Here is a 20,249-nt window from a genome sequence, read left to right as displayed (position 1 = left end):
TATATAATAATTTAACATATTAATAAACAGCACTTTATAATAAAGCATTATACATATAAAATATTTTTGATCAACATTAAAAGTCTTATTAATTTATTAATGTTCTATTAGTTACATTAAATTATCAACCCTGACATATACGACATATAATCTATAATAATAAAACACACAATGTATTGTTAAAATAAACAATGCTTCATAACAATATTTGACTTAAATTTGAAAATTTGAAAGAATTATTTTTTTTTACATATTTATATTTTGCTACATTCATTGATCAACATTGATATATCTGTTATGTGAAGAATAAGATTATACAATAGATATATGCAGGTACAGATTTAACTAATAAGTAAGGTAAGCGGCTGCTTAGTGCTCTTGGAAATCAGGGGGCTCCCCATAAATATCTAGAAGTATAAAATACCTACACTGTAAAACCAACTGTAAAATCCACCTCAAGGAGGAAAACGATTGCAACAAACCATTTGAGTTAAATTACTAATCTATGTGAGTACTGTAAATTTACTCCATTTAAGTTGAAGTAATGAGGTATTTAAATAACTCATTACCTTCAACGCTGAGTTCAAAACTTTTTTTCAAATGAGTAGAATTAACTTTCAGTCAATTTTGAGTTAACTACACTCATTTAATTTGATAAAGTTGACTATTGGATTTTACAGTGTATAAACTATATATAACATCATTTCTATCCTATTTTGCATGGTGGTAGTTAAACAAAATACAATTTAACTTATTTAATACCACTTATAATATTGTAATGTTATATAATAATAATAATAATAATAATAATAATAATAATAATAATAACAATAATAATAATAATTATTATAACAATAATAATAATAATAATAATAATAATAATAATAATAATAATAATAATAATAATAATATTATTCCAAAATAAAATATCCTTCATGGAGCAGTCCAGCAGTCAAATTTATAAAATGTATATGTATTATTTTTAGTTGTAAATTCATTTTACAAAAAATAAATAAATAAATAAATAATAAAATAAATAAATAAGAATCATTTAAAATGTGGAGAATGCATTAGTTTAAAAAGAAAAGAAGATTGAATGATATAGCAAACAGCAATAAATTAAAATTAAGTAAAGGTAGAAAGGGTGCATTTCAGGACTTGGGCCCCATAGCTGGAATTGCTTGGGGCCCCAAAATCACTAAATTCGCCCCTGGATATTTGATACTTTTCTTTATCATATATATTTTTATCATTTATACTTATCATATATTTACTTTATCATAACGCTCCATAAAAGATATACCGTTGATGTCAGAATTATTAGCCCCCCTGTTTACCCCCCCCCCCCCCCCCCCCAATTTCTGTTTAATGGAGAGAAGATTTTTTCAACACATTTCTAAGCATAATATTAATAATTCATTCAATATTTAACTGATTTATTTGATCTTTGCCATGATGACAGTAAATAATATTTGACTAGATATTTTACAAGACACTTCTGTACAGCTTAAAGTGACATTTAAAGGCTTAACTAGGTTAATTAGGTTAAGGCAGGTTAGGGTAATTAGGCAAGTTATTGTATAACGATGGTTTGTTCTGTAGACTATTGGAAAAAATATAGCTTAAAGGGACTAATAATATTGACCTTAAAATTGTTTTAAAAAAAATTAAAAGCTGCTTTTATAATAAAACAAATAAGATTTCCCCAGAAGAATATTGTCAGACATACACTGAAAACCCTAATAAGTTGACTGAACTAAATTAATTGAGTAAGCTCGTTGCCTCAATTTAACTGAGTAATGGAGTCTCCCAAAACTTGCATATTTAAGTTTATTTAACTTGCCGGTTAAAATTTAGTACTAAGTTTGATGAACTGAACAATTTAAGTATAGTCTACAAAACAGACACGTTAAATAAACTTAAAAATGCAAGTTTTGGGAGATTCCATTCCTCAATTAAATTGAGGCAACGAGTTTACTCAATTAATTTAGTTCATACAACTTATTAGGGTTTTGAGTATGCGTAATACTATACTATGAATTTTTTTAAGATAAATTTTAAACAAAAAATAAGTAGCCATTTATTCACATTATGATTAATAATTATACCTGAAGCCATTTGTTTTCTGATTTTAAAAAAGACCTTGCACTTAAAAGGTTGCACATATTAGAATTTTGCAGTCAAGACTACATTTATAAAAATTACCCATTTTTTTTCAACGGATTAATTATGATTTTGAGCTCACTACACTTGAAATCGTAAGATTATGCATTTTCATGGTACATAAGTTAAATTCACTTATATTTTAAAGACAACATTAGAGTTTACAGTGTACTGTGAAAATGTCGTTGCTCTAAATATTTAAAGAAGAAAACTAAATCAAAGGGGGAGGCTAATCTGACTTCAACTGTAATCAATCAAAATATTTAAAGTCTTGTTTAGTTTTTAATATAATAGTACATTCATTTGTGAACACTGCAGGAGATATCTGAAATATAAAGAACAATAATAAAACATGACAAGAATCTTCAACGATATTTTATTCCGCTCGTCTTCAGCCCCCCCTCATCCCCTCACCCGCCGTTTCCGCAGCAACAGGGAAAAGATGGCAGCCCTCGCGACCCTCACTCAGGTAATACTAGCTAAAAACACCCATTACACGCCAACAACGAGGAAAAAACATCCGCAAGCAGAAACGGATTTAACAATTAGACACAAATCGACCCCACTGCTTTGAGCTACCGGGCTATTTTACTGATATTTACAGCGCAAATGTTACGGGCCTCGTTAATCGGGCTCAGAATGCTAACCGATTAGCTCGCTTTGTATCTCACGTCTGTAAGAAGATACGCACATAACAACGTCGTTATCAATTAAATTTGCAATAAACATTCAGCTGCATAAACATATAAAGTTTACGGCCGTTTAAATGAATGAGAAATACAGTAAAAAGGAGTTATACTAATGTAATAACAAGCTAGCCGCAATATTATCCGAACATCATTTACATTTAAACTAACTGTCAAGGCGATTTACATACACAAATCTTCATTACATTGGAATATGCTTATAGTACAGTAATAAAAGTTGATGAATTCTGCTGAATAGTGTTATTATGTAGATTTGTGGTGTGATGTATGAAAATGGGTGTTGAACCGCTAGTTTAGCATAGCGGTGAGGGGTCAGTTATTACCAGCATCAGTAATCTCACTGTAACGTTACTTTTGACTTGTAACGGATTACTTTGTAACGTTAAGTGAAGTGAAATATGCACACAAGATGTAAATGTATGTATATATTTACAAAGATGTATATATTATGTATATCTGTTATTTTAGTATTACTCATGTACCTAATTGTTGCTATTACTACTTTAATTTTTCATTCATTTTTCTTTTATATTGCACTTTAAGTTTTGATAGTAATTATGTACTTTTTGTGATTTCTTTTTAAATAATATTTCTGATGTTGCCATGGCATAATTTTCCTTTTTTTCAGTTACACTATTTTAAGGTGTCCTTGTTACATTGTAACTCAAACTACTGAGGAGGAACATTAATTCCTTAGTAATAATTCATTAATTCAGTAATTAGTAATAAAAGTGGATGAATTTTGTTGAAAAATGGTATTATGCAGATAAGTGGTAGATGTATAAAAATGGGTGTTGAACCGCTAGTTTAGCATAGCTGTGATGGGTCAGTTATTACTAGTATCAATAATCTCACTGTAATGTAAATGTAATGTATGTAAATGTATCTATATATTTACAAAGATGTGTATAAATGTGTATATCTGTTATTTTAGTATTACTCATGTACCTAATTGTTGCTATTACTACTTACATTTTTTATTCATTTTTCTTTTTTATTGCAGTTTAAGTTTTGATAGTAATTATGTACTTTTTGTGATTACTTTTTAAATGTTATTTCTGATATTGACTTGGCATAATTTCCCATTTTCAGTTTTGGTTACAATATTTTAAGGTGTCCTTGTTACATTGTAACTCCCAACTACTGAGGAGGAATATTAAATAATGACATGTACTTACTTCAGCTGCATCTCAAATGGCACACTATGCACTTATGCACTATGTACTTATGCACTTACACACGACTCAACAGCAAAGAATATGAATGTAGTGGTGTCCCAAATGGAACACTAACGTTTTTTTACTAAGTGGACATCCAAACCGTTTCCCTAATGTCGCTTGACTGTCTCCAAATTTGTGAAATAAATTTTGCGCTAGAATCACTCTTGTAGGAGAATTTTGCTTTCACAATCCAAAATAAATAAAGTAATCCAACATGAGTGCCCAAAAGCTCCGCCCCTTCCATAACATGAGCAAAGCTGCGGTCGTTGAGTGTGTGAAGTGTCCAACATTCCACACTTTATATAACCGGTTGAATAAGTGCATCATTCGGGTGATTAAAGTGCACTTATTATTTTTAGAGATTTTTTAGTGTGAATACACTACTTACACTATTTATACTACAAAATGGCGTAGAATAGTGCATAAGTGTGCGATTTGGGATGCACATTATATGGTTACTATACTATCAGAATACAGGTTTGGTTTTGGGTGTTTGCATGTAATTATGCATTATTAATTGCGGTTACTGTGTAATAAGGTGTAGCAAAGTTACCATGTTTTTTAGTAAAACTATAAAGTAGAGCTATTTTTGCATTATATTGCATAATATTAAAATATATTACATTTCTGAATAATTGAGTATATTAGCATTATAACCATAATTCTAGCCATTTAATCACATTTTCTTGTTTATAATGCTTCAGTTGTGTGCTTTTGTTAATGATTTTCATATTTCACAGATTTTTCCTATGATGAATTTAAGATTAATATTAAACTAAATTAAATCAAATTTATTTATTTACAGGTGTTACCAAGGGGTAATCATTGCTATTTCTTTTTAATTTGATTTAATCTTAGTTTGAATCAATGAAATCAACACCTTGAGTTAACAAAAATGCTGGACATTATATTATATTATATTATATTATATTATATTATATTATATTATATTATATTATATTATATTATATTATATTATTTTATATAGTAAAGTCTTTTAGTTTATAATTGCAAGCAATCAAGCTGTCAGCCACAAAGTTTTTTAAGTTTTAATAATTTATGTATTTTTGTCATTTTAATTTTACAAAATTTACTCATTTCTAATAACTGATTTATTTTATCTTTGTCATGATGACAGTAAATAATATTTGACTAGATATTTTTCAAGACACTTCTATACAGCTTAAAGTGACATTTAAAGGCTTAACTAGGTTAATTAGGTAAACTAGGCAGGTTAGGGTAATTAGACAAGTTATTGTTTAACGATGGTTTGTTCTGTAGACTATTGAAAAATATATAGCTTAAAGGGCTAATTATTTTAACCTTAAAATGGCTTTTAAAAAATTAAAAACTGCTTTTATTCTAGCCGAAATAAAACAAATAAGACTTTCTCCAGAAGAAAAAATATTATAAGACATACTGTGAAAATTTCCTTGCTCTGTTAAACATGATTTGGGAAATATTTAAAAAAGAAAAAAATTCAAAGGGAGGCTAATAATTTTGACTTTAACTTTATATATCTCAATCAGACATATTATCAGCATATCCTATTTTAATGTATTTAATCCTAAATCTTCCCGTTTTCCTCTTTTTCTTAGCTGTCAAGCGGAAACCCTGTATATGAGAACTTTTACAGACAGGTAAGGCCATATTTTTGGTTGCATCTCATTTGACTGCATTTTAACAATTTTTTTCATACTGTATCAATATTAAACATATATCATTCTCTTTAATGTGGCTTGTTTATGAAGGTCGACCCAGGAAACACCGGCAGGGTTGGACCTACAGAGGCTGCCTTGTTCTTGAAGAAATCTGGCCTGCCTGACATCACATTAGGAAAGGTTGGTGTTTGGGTAAATCGACTAAATTTTAATTTTGGATAATTACAGTCCACATTTACCTTCTCCTCTCCTCTCAGATCTGGGATTTAGCTGATCCAGACGGCAAAGGTTTCTTGGACAAACAGGTAAAGCTGTTGTAATTCATAAAAGCATCAGTTAGGATTATGCATTATGAGTTGTAACTGATTAAATTGTATGTTAAATAGTTATGTTCATGACACATTTTTAGAGTTATTTCAGTCTTTTTTCTTTTTAATAAAAGGTTAACTATTTATAACAAACACATTAAAACAAACCAACTGACAATCCCCATTGCAGCAATGCTAAAGAGAAAAATAAATGAATAAATAAATAAATACACAGAAAATAAAGAATAATAATATACTAAAAGAAAATAAATAAAATAAACAGATAAATTATTAAATTACATAAACAATTGGTGGCGCAGTAGGTAGTGCTGTCGCCTCACAGCAAGAAGGTCGCTGGTTCGAGCCTCGGCTGGGTCAGTTGGCATTTCTGTGTAGAGTTTGCATGTTCTTCCTGCGTTCGCGTGGGTTTCTTCTGGGTGCTCCAGCTTCCCCCACAGTCCAAAGACATGTGGTGCAGGTGAATTGGGTAGGCTAATATGTCCGTAATGTATGAGTGTGTGTGGATGTTTCCCAGAGATGGGTTGCAGCTGAAAGGGAATCCGTTGCCAATTAATAAAGGGACAAAGCCGAAAAGAAAATTAATGATTGAACAAATACAATTATTTAATAAATAATAGTAATAAATTAATCAATTCAAATAAAATAATTCAATTATTACATACCATAACTCAAAATATTTGAGTATTTTTACTTAACATCTATAGCATTCATTCTATTTAAATGAGCTCTTTTGTAAAGCTTAAAGTAAGCCTGTCTCTTTTTATAATACCAGTTTACATTATAAATCTAATTAAAGGTTTGATAATGTACTTGTTAATGTTTTTATTAATTTTTTCACTAAACTTATTTTATTTCAGACATCGTATTGGCATCAATTAAATTATGATTAATATGAAAGGCTATAGTGATACAAAGACAGTTCACTCGCAGTTATATAAATTTGGAAAAGTGCAACGATCAGGGGTGCGTTTCCCAAACAGCGACATAACTAGCGGCTGAACTATCATAGTACAATGCATCGTTTGGGAAAAGAACGATGTAGTGAGGAGAGTTTCCCAAAACTGTAGTTGCTTTGTCGCACATCCATTATTTGAAACACATTAGTTATTACGTAAAACGTCCATAATGATGCTCTAAACGGGGTGGAGTAACTACTTTAGAAAAAATATATATAATTTTTGGGGAAATTATTTTGTCACACACACGCATTTTTTTTTTGCAGTTTGCGAATGTTTGCTGGAACGATGGATTTGGGAAACGCCAAATCAACGAACTATGTTTGTAACAATGGAACTTGCGACCTTAGTTAGCTAATCTGTACATATTTTCACTTGTTTGTTACGATAACGTTTGGCGAAAACTGCCGAGAAATAAAATCGCATCACATCCTATTACACTCGAAAGAGACTTTATTCATATTTTTTTGTAAAATAATCTAATAGTCTAATAGTTTTTCATCTAATATTTTAATATAATTTATTTCAGCTTTTTTCAGTTAACAAAATAATCTTTATCTTGCTTCAGTTATCAAGAAACGCGATTCATTATATAGCATAATAGTGCAAAAATATATTAAATTTATATTAAAATTCAGATTGTAAACTGAATGCTGACTTGATCTGTTGTGGTTTGGTATCAGGGATTTTACGTTGCTCTGCGTCTTGTGGCCTGTGCACAGAGCGGCCACGACATCAGCATTTCCAGTTTAAACCTCCCTGTTCCTCCCCCAAAATTCGTAAGTCTCATTGTAAATAGTTTATACTTTTGTATATGATTGGTATGAGCTTACAGATTTTCTTCTTTTTAAATTTTTATTCTAGAAGGATCACAGTAGCCCATCACTGAGTTCAGTAACATCTACCAATGAGAGTCACTGGGCCGTGCGGGTAATTTAATTTTGCTTGTCTTTGTGATTGTGAATTATAAAATATTTTGTAAATGTTTTTTTGTTCCTAATCCTCTTTATGTTTATATTTCAGCCTGAAGAGAAGAGCAAATTTGATGGTATTTTTGAAAGTCTTGCCCCGGTGAACGGATTGCTGTCTGGTGAGAAGGTCAAACCAGTACTAATTAACTCCAAACTACCTGTAGATGTTCTCGGAAAGGTAAAATAAATAAATTAATAAATAAAATAGAATGAACCCTTAACCTTAAACAATAAAAATAAATAAATAAATAAAATTTAAAAAAAAAAAAAAAAAAAAAAAAAAAAAAAAATATATATATATATATATATATATATATATATATATATATATATATATATATATATATATATATATATATATATATATATATATAATTTGTATTTAATTGTGATGTTTTTCCGAATTTAATTTGAATAATATTTTATAATAATAACATTGTTAAATGTGTCTGTTTGATCAGGTGTGGGATTTGAGTGACATAGACAAAGATGGACACTTGGACAGAGATGAGTTTGCAGTGGTGAGTAATTTGATCATATATTAAAATCTTTATCATAATAGATTAGAATTAACATAATAGATACTATTATTTTAACATATTGCGTCCAGTGTGCTTTTTTGTGTGTGTATGTTTCTGTTCCTGCTAGAAGCATGCGGTTTAACAGTTTGGAATATTGTGCCAAGATGCATTGCAGAGTCAATATAAGTCAACATGTAAAATAAGTCAATTTAAATAGCAAATTAATAATATAATTAATTAATAATAGCAATTGTTCATTAGAATCTGTCATAGTATGTTTTTCTCTCTGAGCAAAACATATTGACTATCACATAGTTTTACTAGGATTTACAGAAGGCTAAAAAATATTTGATATTCATTTCAGTTAACCATGATATTCAGTTCAAATTGATAATAATTTACTTTCAATTTTAGTGTCAATTTAATACTAAATAATTGTCTTTTTAATTCTTTAGATTTTTACACTTTTACAAATTTTTTTTTACCTAAGAAGTTTTAGTTATTTAGACTATAACACAATTTCGTGTGATAAGTTATTCTTTTATATGCTTGTATATGTGCAGCTGGTAATCGGTAGGTTTAATATTTTTTAAATATATCTAAATGATGATGGAATGATAATTCAGCCATATTTATATTATATGTTATTATTAAATACTCATATATTGTATTATTTAATAAAAATGATGTTTGGTGTATATATTGATGCACATTTTGATCCATACAACATGAAATATTGTCATGTTTTTAATATTGAATGATTTATTGAAGTATAAATATTTTTAATACTTTTAGGCAAGGTTCTAATGGGTCGTTTCCACTAAGCAGTATGGCCTGGTTCAGTAATGTACACTGCTGCTTGTTCAAACTGCTTATTACAACACAATTCTTAAAGTTTTTTTGGGGAGAACTTAATTGTTTTATGTTCAATCCATTTCTATTTATAAAAATTAATGAGTTAACTTAAATAATTTGTGTTGGGACAACATGAAGGAATTAATTAACAAAACTCAGCATTTTGTAGAGTATATGGTACATAATAACAAAATAACACACCGTAACAGTCTCTTCTAGCCTAGTGGTATTGTGCTCACAGTGACCCGAGTTCGATTCCTGGCTTGAGGTCCTTTGCTAATCCTTCCCCTCTCTTTGCTCCCAATGCTTTCCTGTCTGAAATCTCTGCTGTCCTATCATAATAAAGGTGAACCCCCTCCCCCCCCCCCCCCCCCCCCCCCCCCAAAAAAAAAGCCACATATCCTAAAGGCAAAAACAGGATTTGCTGTATGTCCTCCATTGTTGTTCATGTGGCCATTCCTCGATCATACTGAATTGTACTGCTCAGTAGAAACTAAACATAATTAGTATGCTAGTTTAATCTATGGCACATGTTGTCCAGGCAATGCATCTGGTGTACCGGGCACTGGAGAAGGAGCCTGTGCCGTCTATCCTGCCCTCCTCTCTAATCCCTCCATCCAAAAGAAAGAAGTCTTCAGGGTCTCTGTCCAGCATGGTGCCAGTGTTACCGGGAAGCCCACCGCCACCTAAAGACAGCCTGCGCTCGACTCCCTCTCACGGCAGCATGAACTCGCTCAACAGTGCCGGCAGTCTGTCCCCAAAACACACGCTCAAGTCCTCACAGGTACACACACTCAGGGTGTCCGCAGATCCTTAATAAGTCTTAAATTCCATGGTATAAAAAGAAGGCCTGGGGCGGCACGGTGGCTCAGTGGTTAGCACTGTCACCTCACAGCAAGAAGGTCGCTAGTTCGATCCCCGACTAGGTCATTTGGCGTTTCTGTATGGAGTTTGCATGTTCTCCTCGTGTTCTAGTGGGTTTCCTTCAGGTGCTTTGGTTTGTCCCACAGTCCAAAGACATGTGGGATAGGTGAATTGAGTAAGTTAAATTGGCCGTAGTGTATGTGTGTACATGTGAGTGTGTATGGGTGTTTCCCAGTGCTGGGTTGCAGCTGAAAGGGCATTCGTTGCGTAAAACATATACTGGATAAGTTTGCGGTTCATTCTGTGGCGACCCCTGATAAATAAAGAGACTAAGCTGAAGGAAATTTATAAAAGTGTATTTAGTGACATTTTTTGAATGAAAGAATAAAAAAATAAGGCCTTAATTAGTCTTAATCTGTGTTTCAAAGGTCTTAAAATTCAATCAAACTCACGCCATAAAGAATATTTTGTTTTCGTTTTGAAATCTACCTATAATCTCTCTGTCAATTTATCACCCAGAATGAAATAGGCAGAACCCCATGAAATGCACGCTTATGGGGTTTTCGCTTATGCAAGCAGATTTTATGTGAATTTTGCACTTTATTAGTTATGTTGTGTGCTTGTTTTTGCAAATTCAGTACTAAAATGATACTTTACTATTGGTCTTAAATTTCATTCTATTTGGTATTAAAAAGGTCTTAAAAAGTCTTAAATATAACTCTTAGAAACCTGCAGATACCCTGACACTTATATGCAGGATTTACCCAGCAATTAAGGCAAAACATGTCATTTTTAATGCACGTCATTTTTGAGACTTCTGAGACTACTGTTTTTTTCTCAGTAAAATGTAAATAAAACGTTCAAAACTTTCCTTTTTTCACACTTCATCAATTTGCAATATATATTTTTTAAGTTTCCTCAAAGCACAAAGCTCCACAACTGCACAGTTTAATCCATATCTGAATTCTGAAGGTTTTTACAGAGCGATATGTTCATAAATATTTTGCTTGATTATATACAAGCTTTTTATTCGATTTTTATTTTTATTTATACCATTTTTGCTTCAAGTGTGTGTTTATGGTGTGTGTGTTTACTGCTGATTATGGAACATTATTTAACACATTATTTTACTTTTTTTCTTCATATAATTTTTATCATATAAGCATAATTTTACCACAATATGACACCCACTTAAATGCATTTTAGCGTATTAATGTATACACACACATATATATATATATATATAGCATGGTTGTTGCGACACCATTGATTGATCTTACGATTCTATACTAGCTGAAGTATCACGATACCACATAGTATTGCGATACTGTAATTCATAATTCAAATGATAAAGAAAATTGTCAAAAATACTATATTTTATGTTATAATAGGCCTACTTGAATTTAATTCATAATTTTCTTTTGGCCAAAAAGTATTATTTGCACATCACTTCACCTAAAATGTATTCATTCTTTTTGTTTATTTTGTAGATAACTGACCAACAAAAAATACATAAAATAAAGATACAAATTATAGTGAATGAAATTTGTTACCAAAGAGCATTTTTCAAACAAAAATAGGCTATATGAAGTGGTCAACATTGTTTCAATGTTTTCTGTTGCTATTTTGGGTTTTTCATCTATTTTTTTTTTCAGTCTTATCAGGTAACAATCTAAAGTAATTAAAAATTTCACTTTGTGAGTCGTTCTTTTTAAGAGATTGTCGCAGTTGTTGTAGCTACTAAATCATATTAACAGGAACAGAAATGAACCGATTCAGATGTGTGTTCGAACTGAAGCGTAAGAAAATGTGCAATAGGCTATCATAAAAGGCGCAAATTCTACACAGTTTTGCAACCTTAAAGGGCTTCACAGACTATTAAAATAAAATGGTCTATTGTTTCTTAAACAGGTGAGCATTTTAGTGACTTATCTATTGAACTATGATAGATAAGAACTATGAACTTATCTATTGTAGATAAACCATTAATGACGATACCAGCATTTACAAACTACAGTGGCACCGCCAGTATTTTGGAGCCATAGTATCGCGATACTACCATAGTACCAGTAAACCGTGCAATCCTAATATATATATATATATATATATATATATATATATATATATATATATATATATATATATATATATATATATATATATATATATATATATATATATATATATATATCAAGCACTTTCACTTTCACTTATTTTCTGAATTATGAAAGAGATTTCCCTCTATAAAAGAAACTTTTACTCTAATATGTCAAATATTTGCATATTTAAACATCACGTTTGAAAACTTGATTAGTCTTTTCCACCGGCTGTGTTTTTATGCCTTAAAGATGAATGTTTTATTCGTCCCTCAGCATTCAGTAAACTGGGTGGTGCCAGTTGCAGACAGGGGGCGCTATGATGACATCTTTCTCAAAACAGACACTGATCTGGATGGCTTTGTCAGCGGACTAGAAGTTAAAGACATCTTCATGCAGTCTGGACTTCATCAGAACCTTCTGGCACACATTTGGTAACAGTAAAATTTTAACATTTACTTTTTTTGTCATGGTTGCCAGATTCATTACTTCATCACTCTGTTGTGTTTGTCAGGGCTTTGGCGGACACCAGGCAGATGGGCAAACTCACACGCGAGCAGTTCTCTTTAGCCATGTATCTAATTCAGCAGAAAGTGAGCAAAGGCCTGGACCCTCCGCAGGCTTTGACTCCAGACATGATCCCACCGTCTGAACGCGGCACACCGGGACCTGTGAGTCTCATGTTTAGCACACCACACTTATGGAAATACATCTGATTCATATTGCTGTTGCTGATTCATGTACGATTTAGCGATATCTGCCAAATATTTACTATAAGTCTAGTAAATATCTACTGTAAATATCTATCTGTAAGTCCAAGGTTTTTAAAACTAAAACAGGTATATAAGCTAATAAAAATAAATACGTTATTTGATAAAGTGTAAGATTAAAAAAAAAAAAAAAACAATTACATAAAATCAGTGTTCATTTTGATGGCAAATTTTGATTTAGTTTTAGTCTTTTGACTAAAATTCCATTTCAATTTTTCGTCATATTTTAGTTTTCTGAATCATTTTAGTTTTAGTCTAGTTTTAGTCGACTCAATTTCATTAGAATTTAGTGGACTAAATCTACTCTAGATTTACATTTACATTTACATTTAGTCATTTAGCAGACGCTTTTATCCAAAGCCACTTACAAATGAGGACAAGGAAGCAATTTACACAACTATAAGAGCAGCAGTGAGCAAGTGCTATAGACAAGTTTCAGGTGTGTAAAGTCTAAGAAGCAAAGCATTAGTAAAATTTTTTTTTTTTTTTTTTTCTTGAGAGAGAGAGAGAGAGAGAGAGAGCACAGTTAGTGGTATAGCCAGAGAGGCAGTTGCAGATTAGGAAGGAAAGTGGAGACTAAACAGTTGCGTTTTTAGTCGTTTCTTGAAGACAGCAAGTGACTCTGCTGTTCTGATGTAGTTAGGGAGTTCATTCCACCAACTGGGCAGATTGAATGTGAGAGTTCGGGAAAGTGATTTCTTCCCTCTTTGGGATGGAACAACGAGGCGACGTTCATTCACAGAACGCAAGTTTCTGGAGGGCACATATATCTGCAGAAGTGAGAGCAGATACGAAGGAGCACAGCTAGAGGTCACTTTGTAAGCAAACATCAGAGCTTTGAATTTGATGCGGGCAGCAACTGGCAGCCAGTGCAAACGAGTGAGTAGCGGAGTGACATGTGCTCTTTTGGGTTCATCAAAGACCACTCGTGCTGCTGCGTTCTGAAGCAGCTGAAGAGGTTTGATAGAACTAGCTGGTAGCCCGGCTAGCAGAGAGTTGCAATAGTCCAGTTTGGAGAGGACAAGAGCTTGAACAATGAGTTGAGCTGTATGTTCAGATAGGAAGGGTCGGACCTTTCTGATGTTATAGAGTGCGAATCTGCAAGATCGAGCAGTTCTAGAAATGTGGTCAGAGAAGTTCAGTTGGTCATCAATCGTTACTCCAAGGCTTTTTACCATTTTGGATGCAGTGATGATTGCTCCATCCATCTGGATTGAAAAGTTATGGTGAAGAGTCGGGTTGGCAGAAACTTCAAGCATTTCCGTTTTCGTGAGGTTAAGCTGGAGATGATGATCTTTCATCCAGTGTGAAATGTCTGACAGGCAGGCTGAAATGCGAGCTGGAACCGAGGGATCGTCAGGGTGAAAAGAGAGGTATAGCTGGGTGTCATCAGCATAGCAGTGGTAGGAAAAACCATGTTTCTGGATGACTGTTCCTAAAGATGCCGTGTAGATAGAGAAGAGAAGTGGCCCAAGAACAGAGCCCTGAGGTACCCCAGTGTTTAGATGCTGTAGGTTGGACACCTCTCCCCTCCACGACACCCTGAATGACCTGTCCGAGAGGTAGGAACTGAACCATTGAATTTAGTTGACTAACATTTAGTTGACTAAGATATATTTGGTTTAATTTAAGTGTAATTTAATTAAAATATTGTGTACATTTATTTCTATAAAATATTTTAACTTAAAATTAAATAAAACGGTCTAATTAAAATATGGAATATAGCTTTTCCATTAAAGACCAAAAATTAGATATGCATATTCAAATGCAGATTTGCTGTTTCCTCCCAATACCCTGTCTTTTTTTCTTGACATCAATTGTGAATCTTCTTTTTCTCTCAGCTGTTGCCATTTCATTATAGTTTAATCAGACAGATGCCCCTATGGATTATGATGTAATTGCATCCCGCGTCTACTGAGGATCAGTTACTTTTCAAATATATTTACCAAAATACATCCCTCAATCACATTCTCGTCTCAGTTTTTATTAGTCAATGAAAATGTCAGTATATTTTAATTAAAGTTGTCGTCATCATCACTTAATTTTTATTTCGTTTTCGTTTAGTTTTCGTTGGTAGAAACTTGTTTGTCACAAAACTTATAACAAAAATGTTTCGTCAGTGAAATTAACACTCATAAAATAAGTAACATTTCCTTAACTGAAATAAACTTAGCTTAAGTTGGAGTACAATTTCCACTAAAATCCCAAATCCCAAGCAAATGGTCAGAGTGATGATTGATTACAATTAATTCAGTTATTTGCAAATCAATTGTTATAGCAAATTAAACATTGTAAGTTTTGATTTCACAAGGACTTTAAAATAAAAGCCATAAAACCATGACAATAACCAAGTTGGTGTTTCCCACCATTTTGTGCTTTAGAATAAACCAGGTGCTAACTTCAAACCAGATACCACATGGCATTTCTAAAACAGAATTTAATGTATTCAGTCACATTATTGTTTTTAAAAATTGAATGAGAAATGAACTATAGTATCACAGTAACAGAGTTGACCTATAATTAATCTACTATTGGTGTATTCTGAACATTTTGTACAAATGAATGAAAGAACAATAATGACATGCCTCAATGCTTTCCAGAGTTTCCCGACAGAGGAAGTCACATCACTTCAAGCAAGTCACATGCTCTTTTTATCAGTGCTTTAAAGATCTTTTTATAACAGATGTAACAGGGTTGACAATATATATATATATATATATATATATATATATATATATATATATATATATATATATATATATATATATATATATATATATTTTTTTTTTTACTAATATTACAACTAATAAAGAAAATAGACGTTTCAGGTAAAAAGTGTATTTAGTGTAGTAAGGTAAAAGAAGATGAATCATGATAACTGAAGCAGAATGTATGATTCAAGAGGCAGAGACAGTCAAAAATCAGTATAGTGGGAGTCTTTAGGTTAATATTTTCAAGACAAAATGTCATTAAATACAAATATACAAATAACAAAATTGTTATAATTTGTGTTATTAATCAAAAATGTTTCATTAAAGTTGTTGTTGAAAAACAATAGAAGGTTTAGCTTGATCCCCTGATTTAAAGCTCTTGCTGTGCTGTTTCAGAGTCTGTCAGGATACATGACACCGGTGGGATCTGACATGGCCGCACTTACTGAGATGCGCCGGGTAAGCGACGTCCTTTTCTCTCTTTTATTATGTAATACTGACAAACCCAAAAGCTTTACTAGATGAATCTGTAGCCGTTCGGAAGAGCCACTAACATCCAATCACGAAAACAATCTTTTGTTCCTTTCCATCCACACCTCAACGCTGCTGATGTTTATTCTAACATCAAAATCAGGCAATAATGTTCAAGTTGTGGGTAGGTAAACGTTTGGAAAAAGCCCCGAACAAATGCTTAGGATGCTCTGCTAGTGGAGCCGTTGAGTCGGAAAGCATTTGTGCTGTGAAATGGTGCCGTGTCTTGACTTCCCCCATGGTTTTTTATTTTCAACACTATCTCATTGGGGAAATGTGCCCAGGGATATATTTTTGAGAACCGAGAAATATGTGCTTGTTGTTAACATTTGGCTGTATTTTTAGTGTTAAAAACAAAAAAACGTACGAGGCAGCACTTACCTCTTTATTGATGGCCTTTCTGGCTTGACTGGTTTGCTCAGAAGCTCACCACGAATAGTGTTATGGGGTGTTCACACCAGACGCGGCTTGCGTGAATAAATCACTCTATTCGTGCGTAAATAGACACATGTACATTTTGGGTTTACTCGCTTCATTAGCACATCAAATTTGCCTCATTTGCTTCACTTCACAATTGATGCGGATTCACATCATCGGCAGGGCTTCTGTCTACCCAGTGACTCTAGCTTCGCTGCTAAATGACTAACATGGATTTTATTGAGAGAATAGATGTGCTTTATGTGCTTTAGGAAGGCTGAAAAACAGTGTAGATTCGTTTGGCGCCGCGTCTGAGTCCACTAGATCTTTTCAGAAGTGCACCCAGCTCTGTGAGTTTATCAACTTCTCCAGAAACTATACCTGGATGATGAAGGTTTTAGCGGTGCTTCCGACTGAGCTGAGCCCAGTTTGATGAACTGTTTTCCTGTGTCGGCAGAAGGATTTCCCCTCAGGACACCAACAACAGGTGCTATGTGCAAGCTCTTGATTGGTTAATGCGGCATGAATGTCAGCTAAAGTTTAGATTTTCCAACTCGCAATTCGCGAGATTCACGCTTTAAGCAATCAATTTGCACTGCTTCATTCGCTCGAATCATGTCATTCATGTTGCCTCATTCGAGCAAATAGCGCTGCAGAATGTCTATTCGTGTCTTTGCATTGTAAGAATACGTTTTAAACCACAGCGGTTCGAACTGTAGTTCTGCCGAATGACTAAAAAGTTATCAGTATGTTGGTAAAAAACTGCACGTTCTAGTCAAACCATTCTTCTGCAATCTCATACCAAAAACGGAAATAAGGGCAGTATTAATAGATATAAATGTGGGAGAGCGTTGATATTATGTGATTGTATTGTATTGCAATATGAAACAATTAAGTGTTGATGTTAAATCAAAAGTAATTTAAAAATACTTGATAATGAAATGATTTAATGACAATAATTCTCTATGGTTACAACTGAATTAGTTACAAAATAACTGTATAAAAGGATCAAATATGAAATGATAAAACATATGAGATAAATTGTACCCAGCTTAAATGTAAAATTAAAGTTACCAGAGGTAGAAGGAGAGACACAGGGGGAGGGAGAAAGAGACAAAGAGAGCAGGCCCAGATGTTAGCCTGATTGCAGTAGAGTAGATAGACTCCAGAGGAGGAGAGGAGCAGAGGAGGAAATCGCAGACCAGGAAAAGACAGGCCAGTAAAAGAGGCAGAGCAGCGTTTTACCACCTATTTTGTATCTTTCTTGACCATGTGACTAAAGCCCAAATGTTAAGACATTCAAACTGACCAATCAACATGTGACCACATTGTAAAACCCCCAAAGTCCACACACCAGGCCCTGATCTTATCAGTATCTGCCTTTGGAGTCAGTATGGACCTTCTTTGGTGAAGGACATGTTTTTCAATATAAACAAATGCATATGATAATTTTCATTCCTACAGCATTGACTTAACAAGTAAATCACTCGTGCTTGATGCTTCATCCGTGTCTGGTGTGAACGCACCATTAGACTTTGGGCTTAGAGCGGAGCAGAATGAGGTTCGAGTCCAGTGAAGTAAGGTCCCAGAAACCAGGTGAAATGAAACCCAAAAAGAACCTGTGTGATGTAGTGGTAGAAACACGCAGCCGTGGTGGCTTTTCTTTTCTAGTTTGCTTGTGAAAACACTATCGGTTGGGTTAGAGAAAGGGGTGGGTGTGTCAGTCAATATCCAACTGATATATTATCAGTGGTGTAAAGTCTCAAATTACTGTAATTGAGTAGTTTTTCTAAGGAATTGTACTTTAAAGTAGTTTTAAAAATGTGTACTTTTACTTAGACTATATTTTAGTGCTGTATCAGTACTTTTACGCCACAGAATTTTTTTCAGTACTTTTACTGAAATCACCAACTAGCCCTAAACAATAAGTAAATGCAGTACAGAATGTTACGTTTTCAAATGTTACGTTTTTACTATAGGTGGGCATAGATACATTTTTTAAAATCTAAATTAATCTAGATTGAAATGGCTCATTTGAATTCTGCCAAAGGCATTCAGAATATGTGGGCTACCCAAATAATAAATCTTTGAGAACGGGTTTCTTGAGCCAGGTGGCGCATTACACCAGGGGCTCATCTCCTGTTTACAAAATGCATCACAAACTGCTTGAGAAACTGTTCTACTATGATAATTGGTGATGAAAATAAATGATGTTCAATAAGATGTGCTTGTGTTTACTAACTGTTTATTCAGTTAAACATGAATTTTGAACTGTTGGCCTACATAAGCTCCAAACAGCGATCTCATACTTGCTTTTGTACAGAAAATGCAGCTTCTCAATGCCAAGTTCACAGAGCCCTGACGGTGAGTCAAACATTGAGTTTGTTCACATGGGCAACAATACTTTAAAACGATTTTAAAATGATTAAAACAATACTCTGATTAAGAGTCTACCATGTAAACAGCTATTTTTGATTACCTTAATCTGACTAAAGTCATAACTGAACTAAACAGAAATGGAATTAAGACGTGGAGTGTGCATATATTAGTGGCATTACTGAAGTAAACACTGCAATCAAACTATTACCGTCATGTTGGACTTTTCACCATATTTTCCGACAAGATCCAAGACACAAGCAGCTGTCAGTAAAGGACCACACACAAAACACACACTCACAAAACATGCACAAACACGCACACACACCGCGAAATGCGGTAGTTTTTTTTCTTTACTTTTGGTGAGCGTTATTACATTCTATAACACTCTCACCAGTCCTTGCTGCTTATTTGCGTCTAATACCCCAGTTTGTCACGACAGCATGAATGAAATATTCATGAGGTAAAGTGAAACTGCCAAACTGCAGTTAAAGTCAGGCATCCTGCTGATTTGATTCGGAAGGGCACTTTTTTGTCTGACGGCTCACCTGTCAGGTATACATCCGCTCTAAAATATCAAGATGAAGGTCATCATAGCTTGCGTAGAGTAGACCCAAAACCGATAACGGCCCAGCACTAGTTTTTACATTTACACTCCTAGCTCGTTAGTCAGGGCCAAAGTGCATAACTTAAGTGTTGTTGTTTATTATAACAGCCAGATTTTTGCATCAGATTATTTACTTCACTCCGCATGTAGATACATCAACCTTAAGCTATATTTTTTATTTGCAGGGTATAATGTGGAATAATTTTCACAGAGTAGTACTCACTACTCACTAATCTTGAGTACTTTTAGAAGGGCTACTTTTTGATACTTTTACTCTACTTGCACCACAATTTTTGGCAAGTAATAGTGCTTTTACTTAAGTATGATTTATCAGTACTCTTTTTTTGCCACTGTACACTATAAAAGATGCTAGGTTCTGCACAATACTTTCATGTTGTCCCAACACAAATGAATTAAGTTGACGTAATTATTTTTTAACAAATTTAAGTGGATTTAACATAAAACAATTATGCTGTCCCAAAAAAACTCAAGAA

The 20,249-nt window shown here is 33.1% G+C and overlaps 1 protein-coding gene across 5 annotated transcripts in view; it reads left to right on the top strand.

The window, feature by feature from the left end:
• Positions 1–2,588: 2,588 nt before the first annotated feature.
• The window catches only part of eps15l1a (epidermal growth factor receptor pathway substrate 15-like 1a), a 58,433-nt gene continuing 40,772 nt past the window's right edge, over positions 2,589–20,249 (top strand). For all 5 annotated transcript variants that reach the window (XM_056447230.1, XM_056447229.1, XM_056447228.1 and 2 more), the window contains exons 1-12: positions 2,589–2,632; positions 5,689–5,730; positions 5,842–5,931; positions 6,009–6,056; positions 7,720–7,815; positions 7,901–7,966; positions 8,060–8,185; positions 8,469–8,528; positions 9,925–10,167; positions 12,620–12,777; positions 12,858–13,014; positions 16,221–16,283. In XM_056447230.1, coding sequence (XP_056303205.1) covers positions 2,606–2,632; positions 5,689–5,730; positions 5,842–5,931; positions 6,009–6,056; positions 7,720–7,815; positions 7,901–7,966; positions 8,060–8,185; positions 8,469–8,528; positions 9,925–10,167; positions 12,620–12,777; positions 12,858–13,014; positions 16,221–16,283 — 1,176 coding nt within the window. In that variant the 5' untranslated portion in view covers positions 2,589–2,605. The remainder of the gene's footprint in view (positions 2,633–5,688; positions 5,731–5,841; positions 5,932–6,008; positions 6,057–7,719; positions 7,816–7,900; positions 7,967–8,059; positions 8,186–8,468; positions 8,529–9,924; positions 10,168–12,619; positions 12,778–12,857; positions 13,015–16,220; positions 16,284–20,249) is intronic.

This window comes from Danio aesculapii, chromosome 22 (genome assembly GCF_903798145.1).
Source record: "Danio aesculapii chromosome 22, fDanAes4.1, whole genome shotgun sequence".
Taxonomy (NCBI): domain Eukaryota; kingdom Metazoa; phylum Chordata; class Actinopteri; order Cypriniformes; family Danionidae; genus Danio; species Danio aesculapii.
The sequence above is the reverse complement of the archived record's forward strand: the minus strand, read 5'-3'. Positions and strand labels throughout refer to the sequence as shown.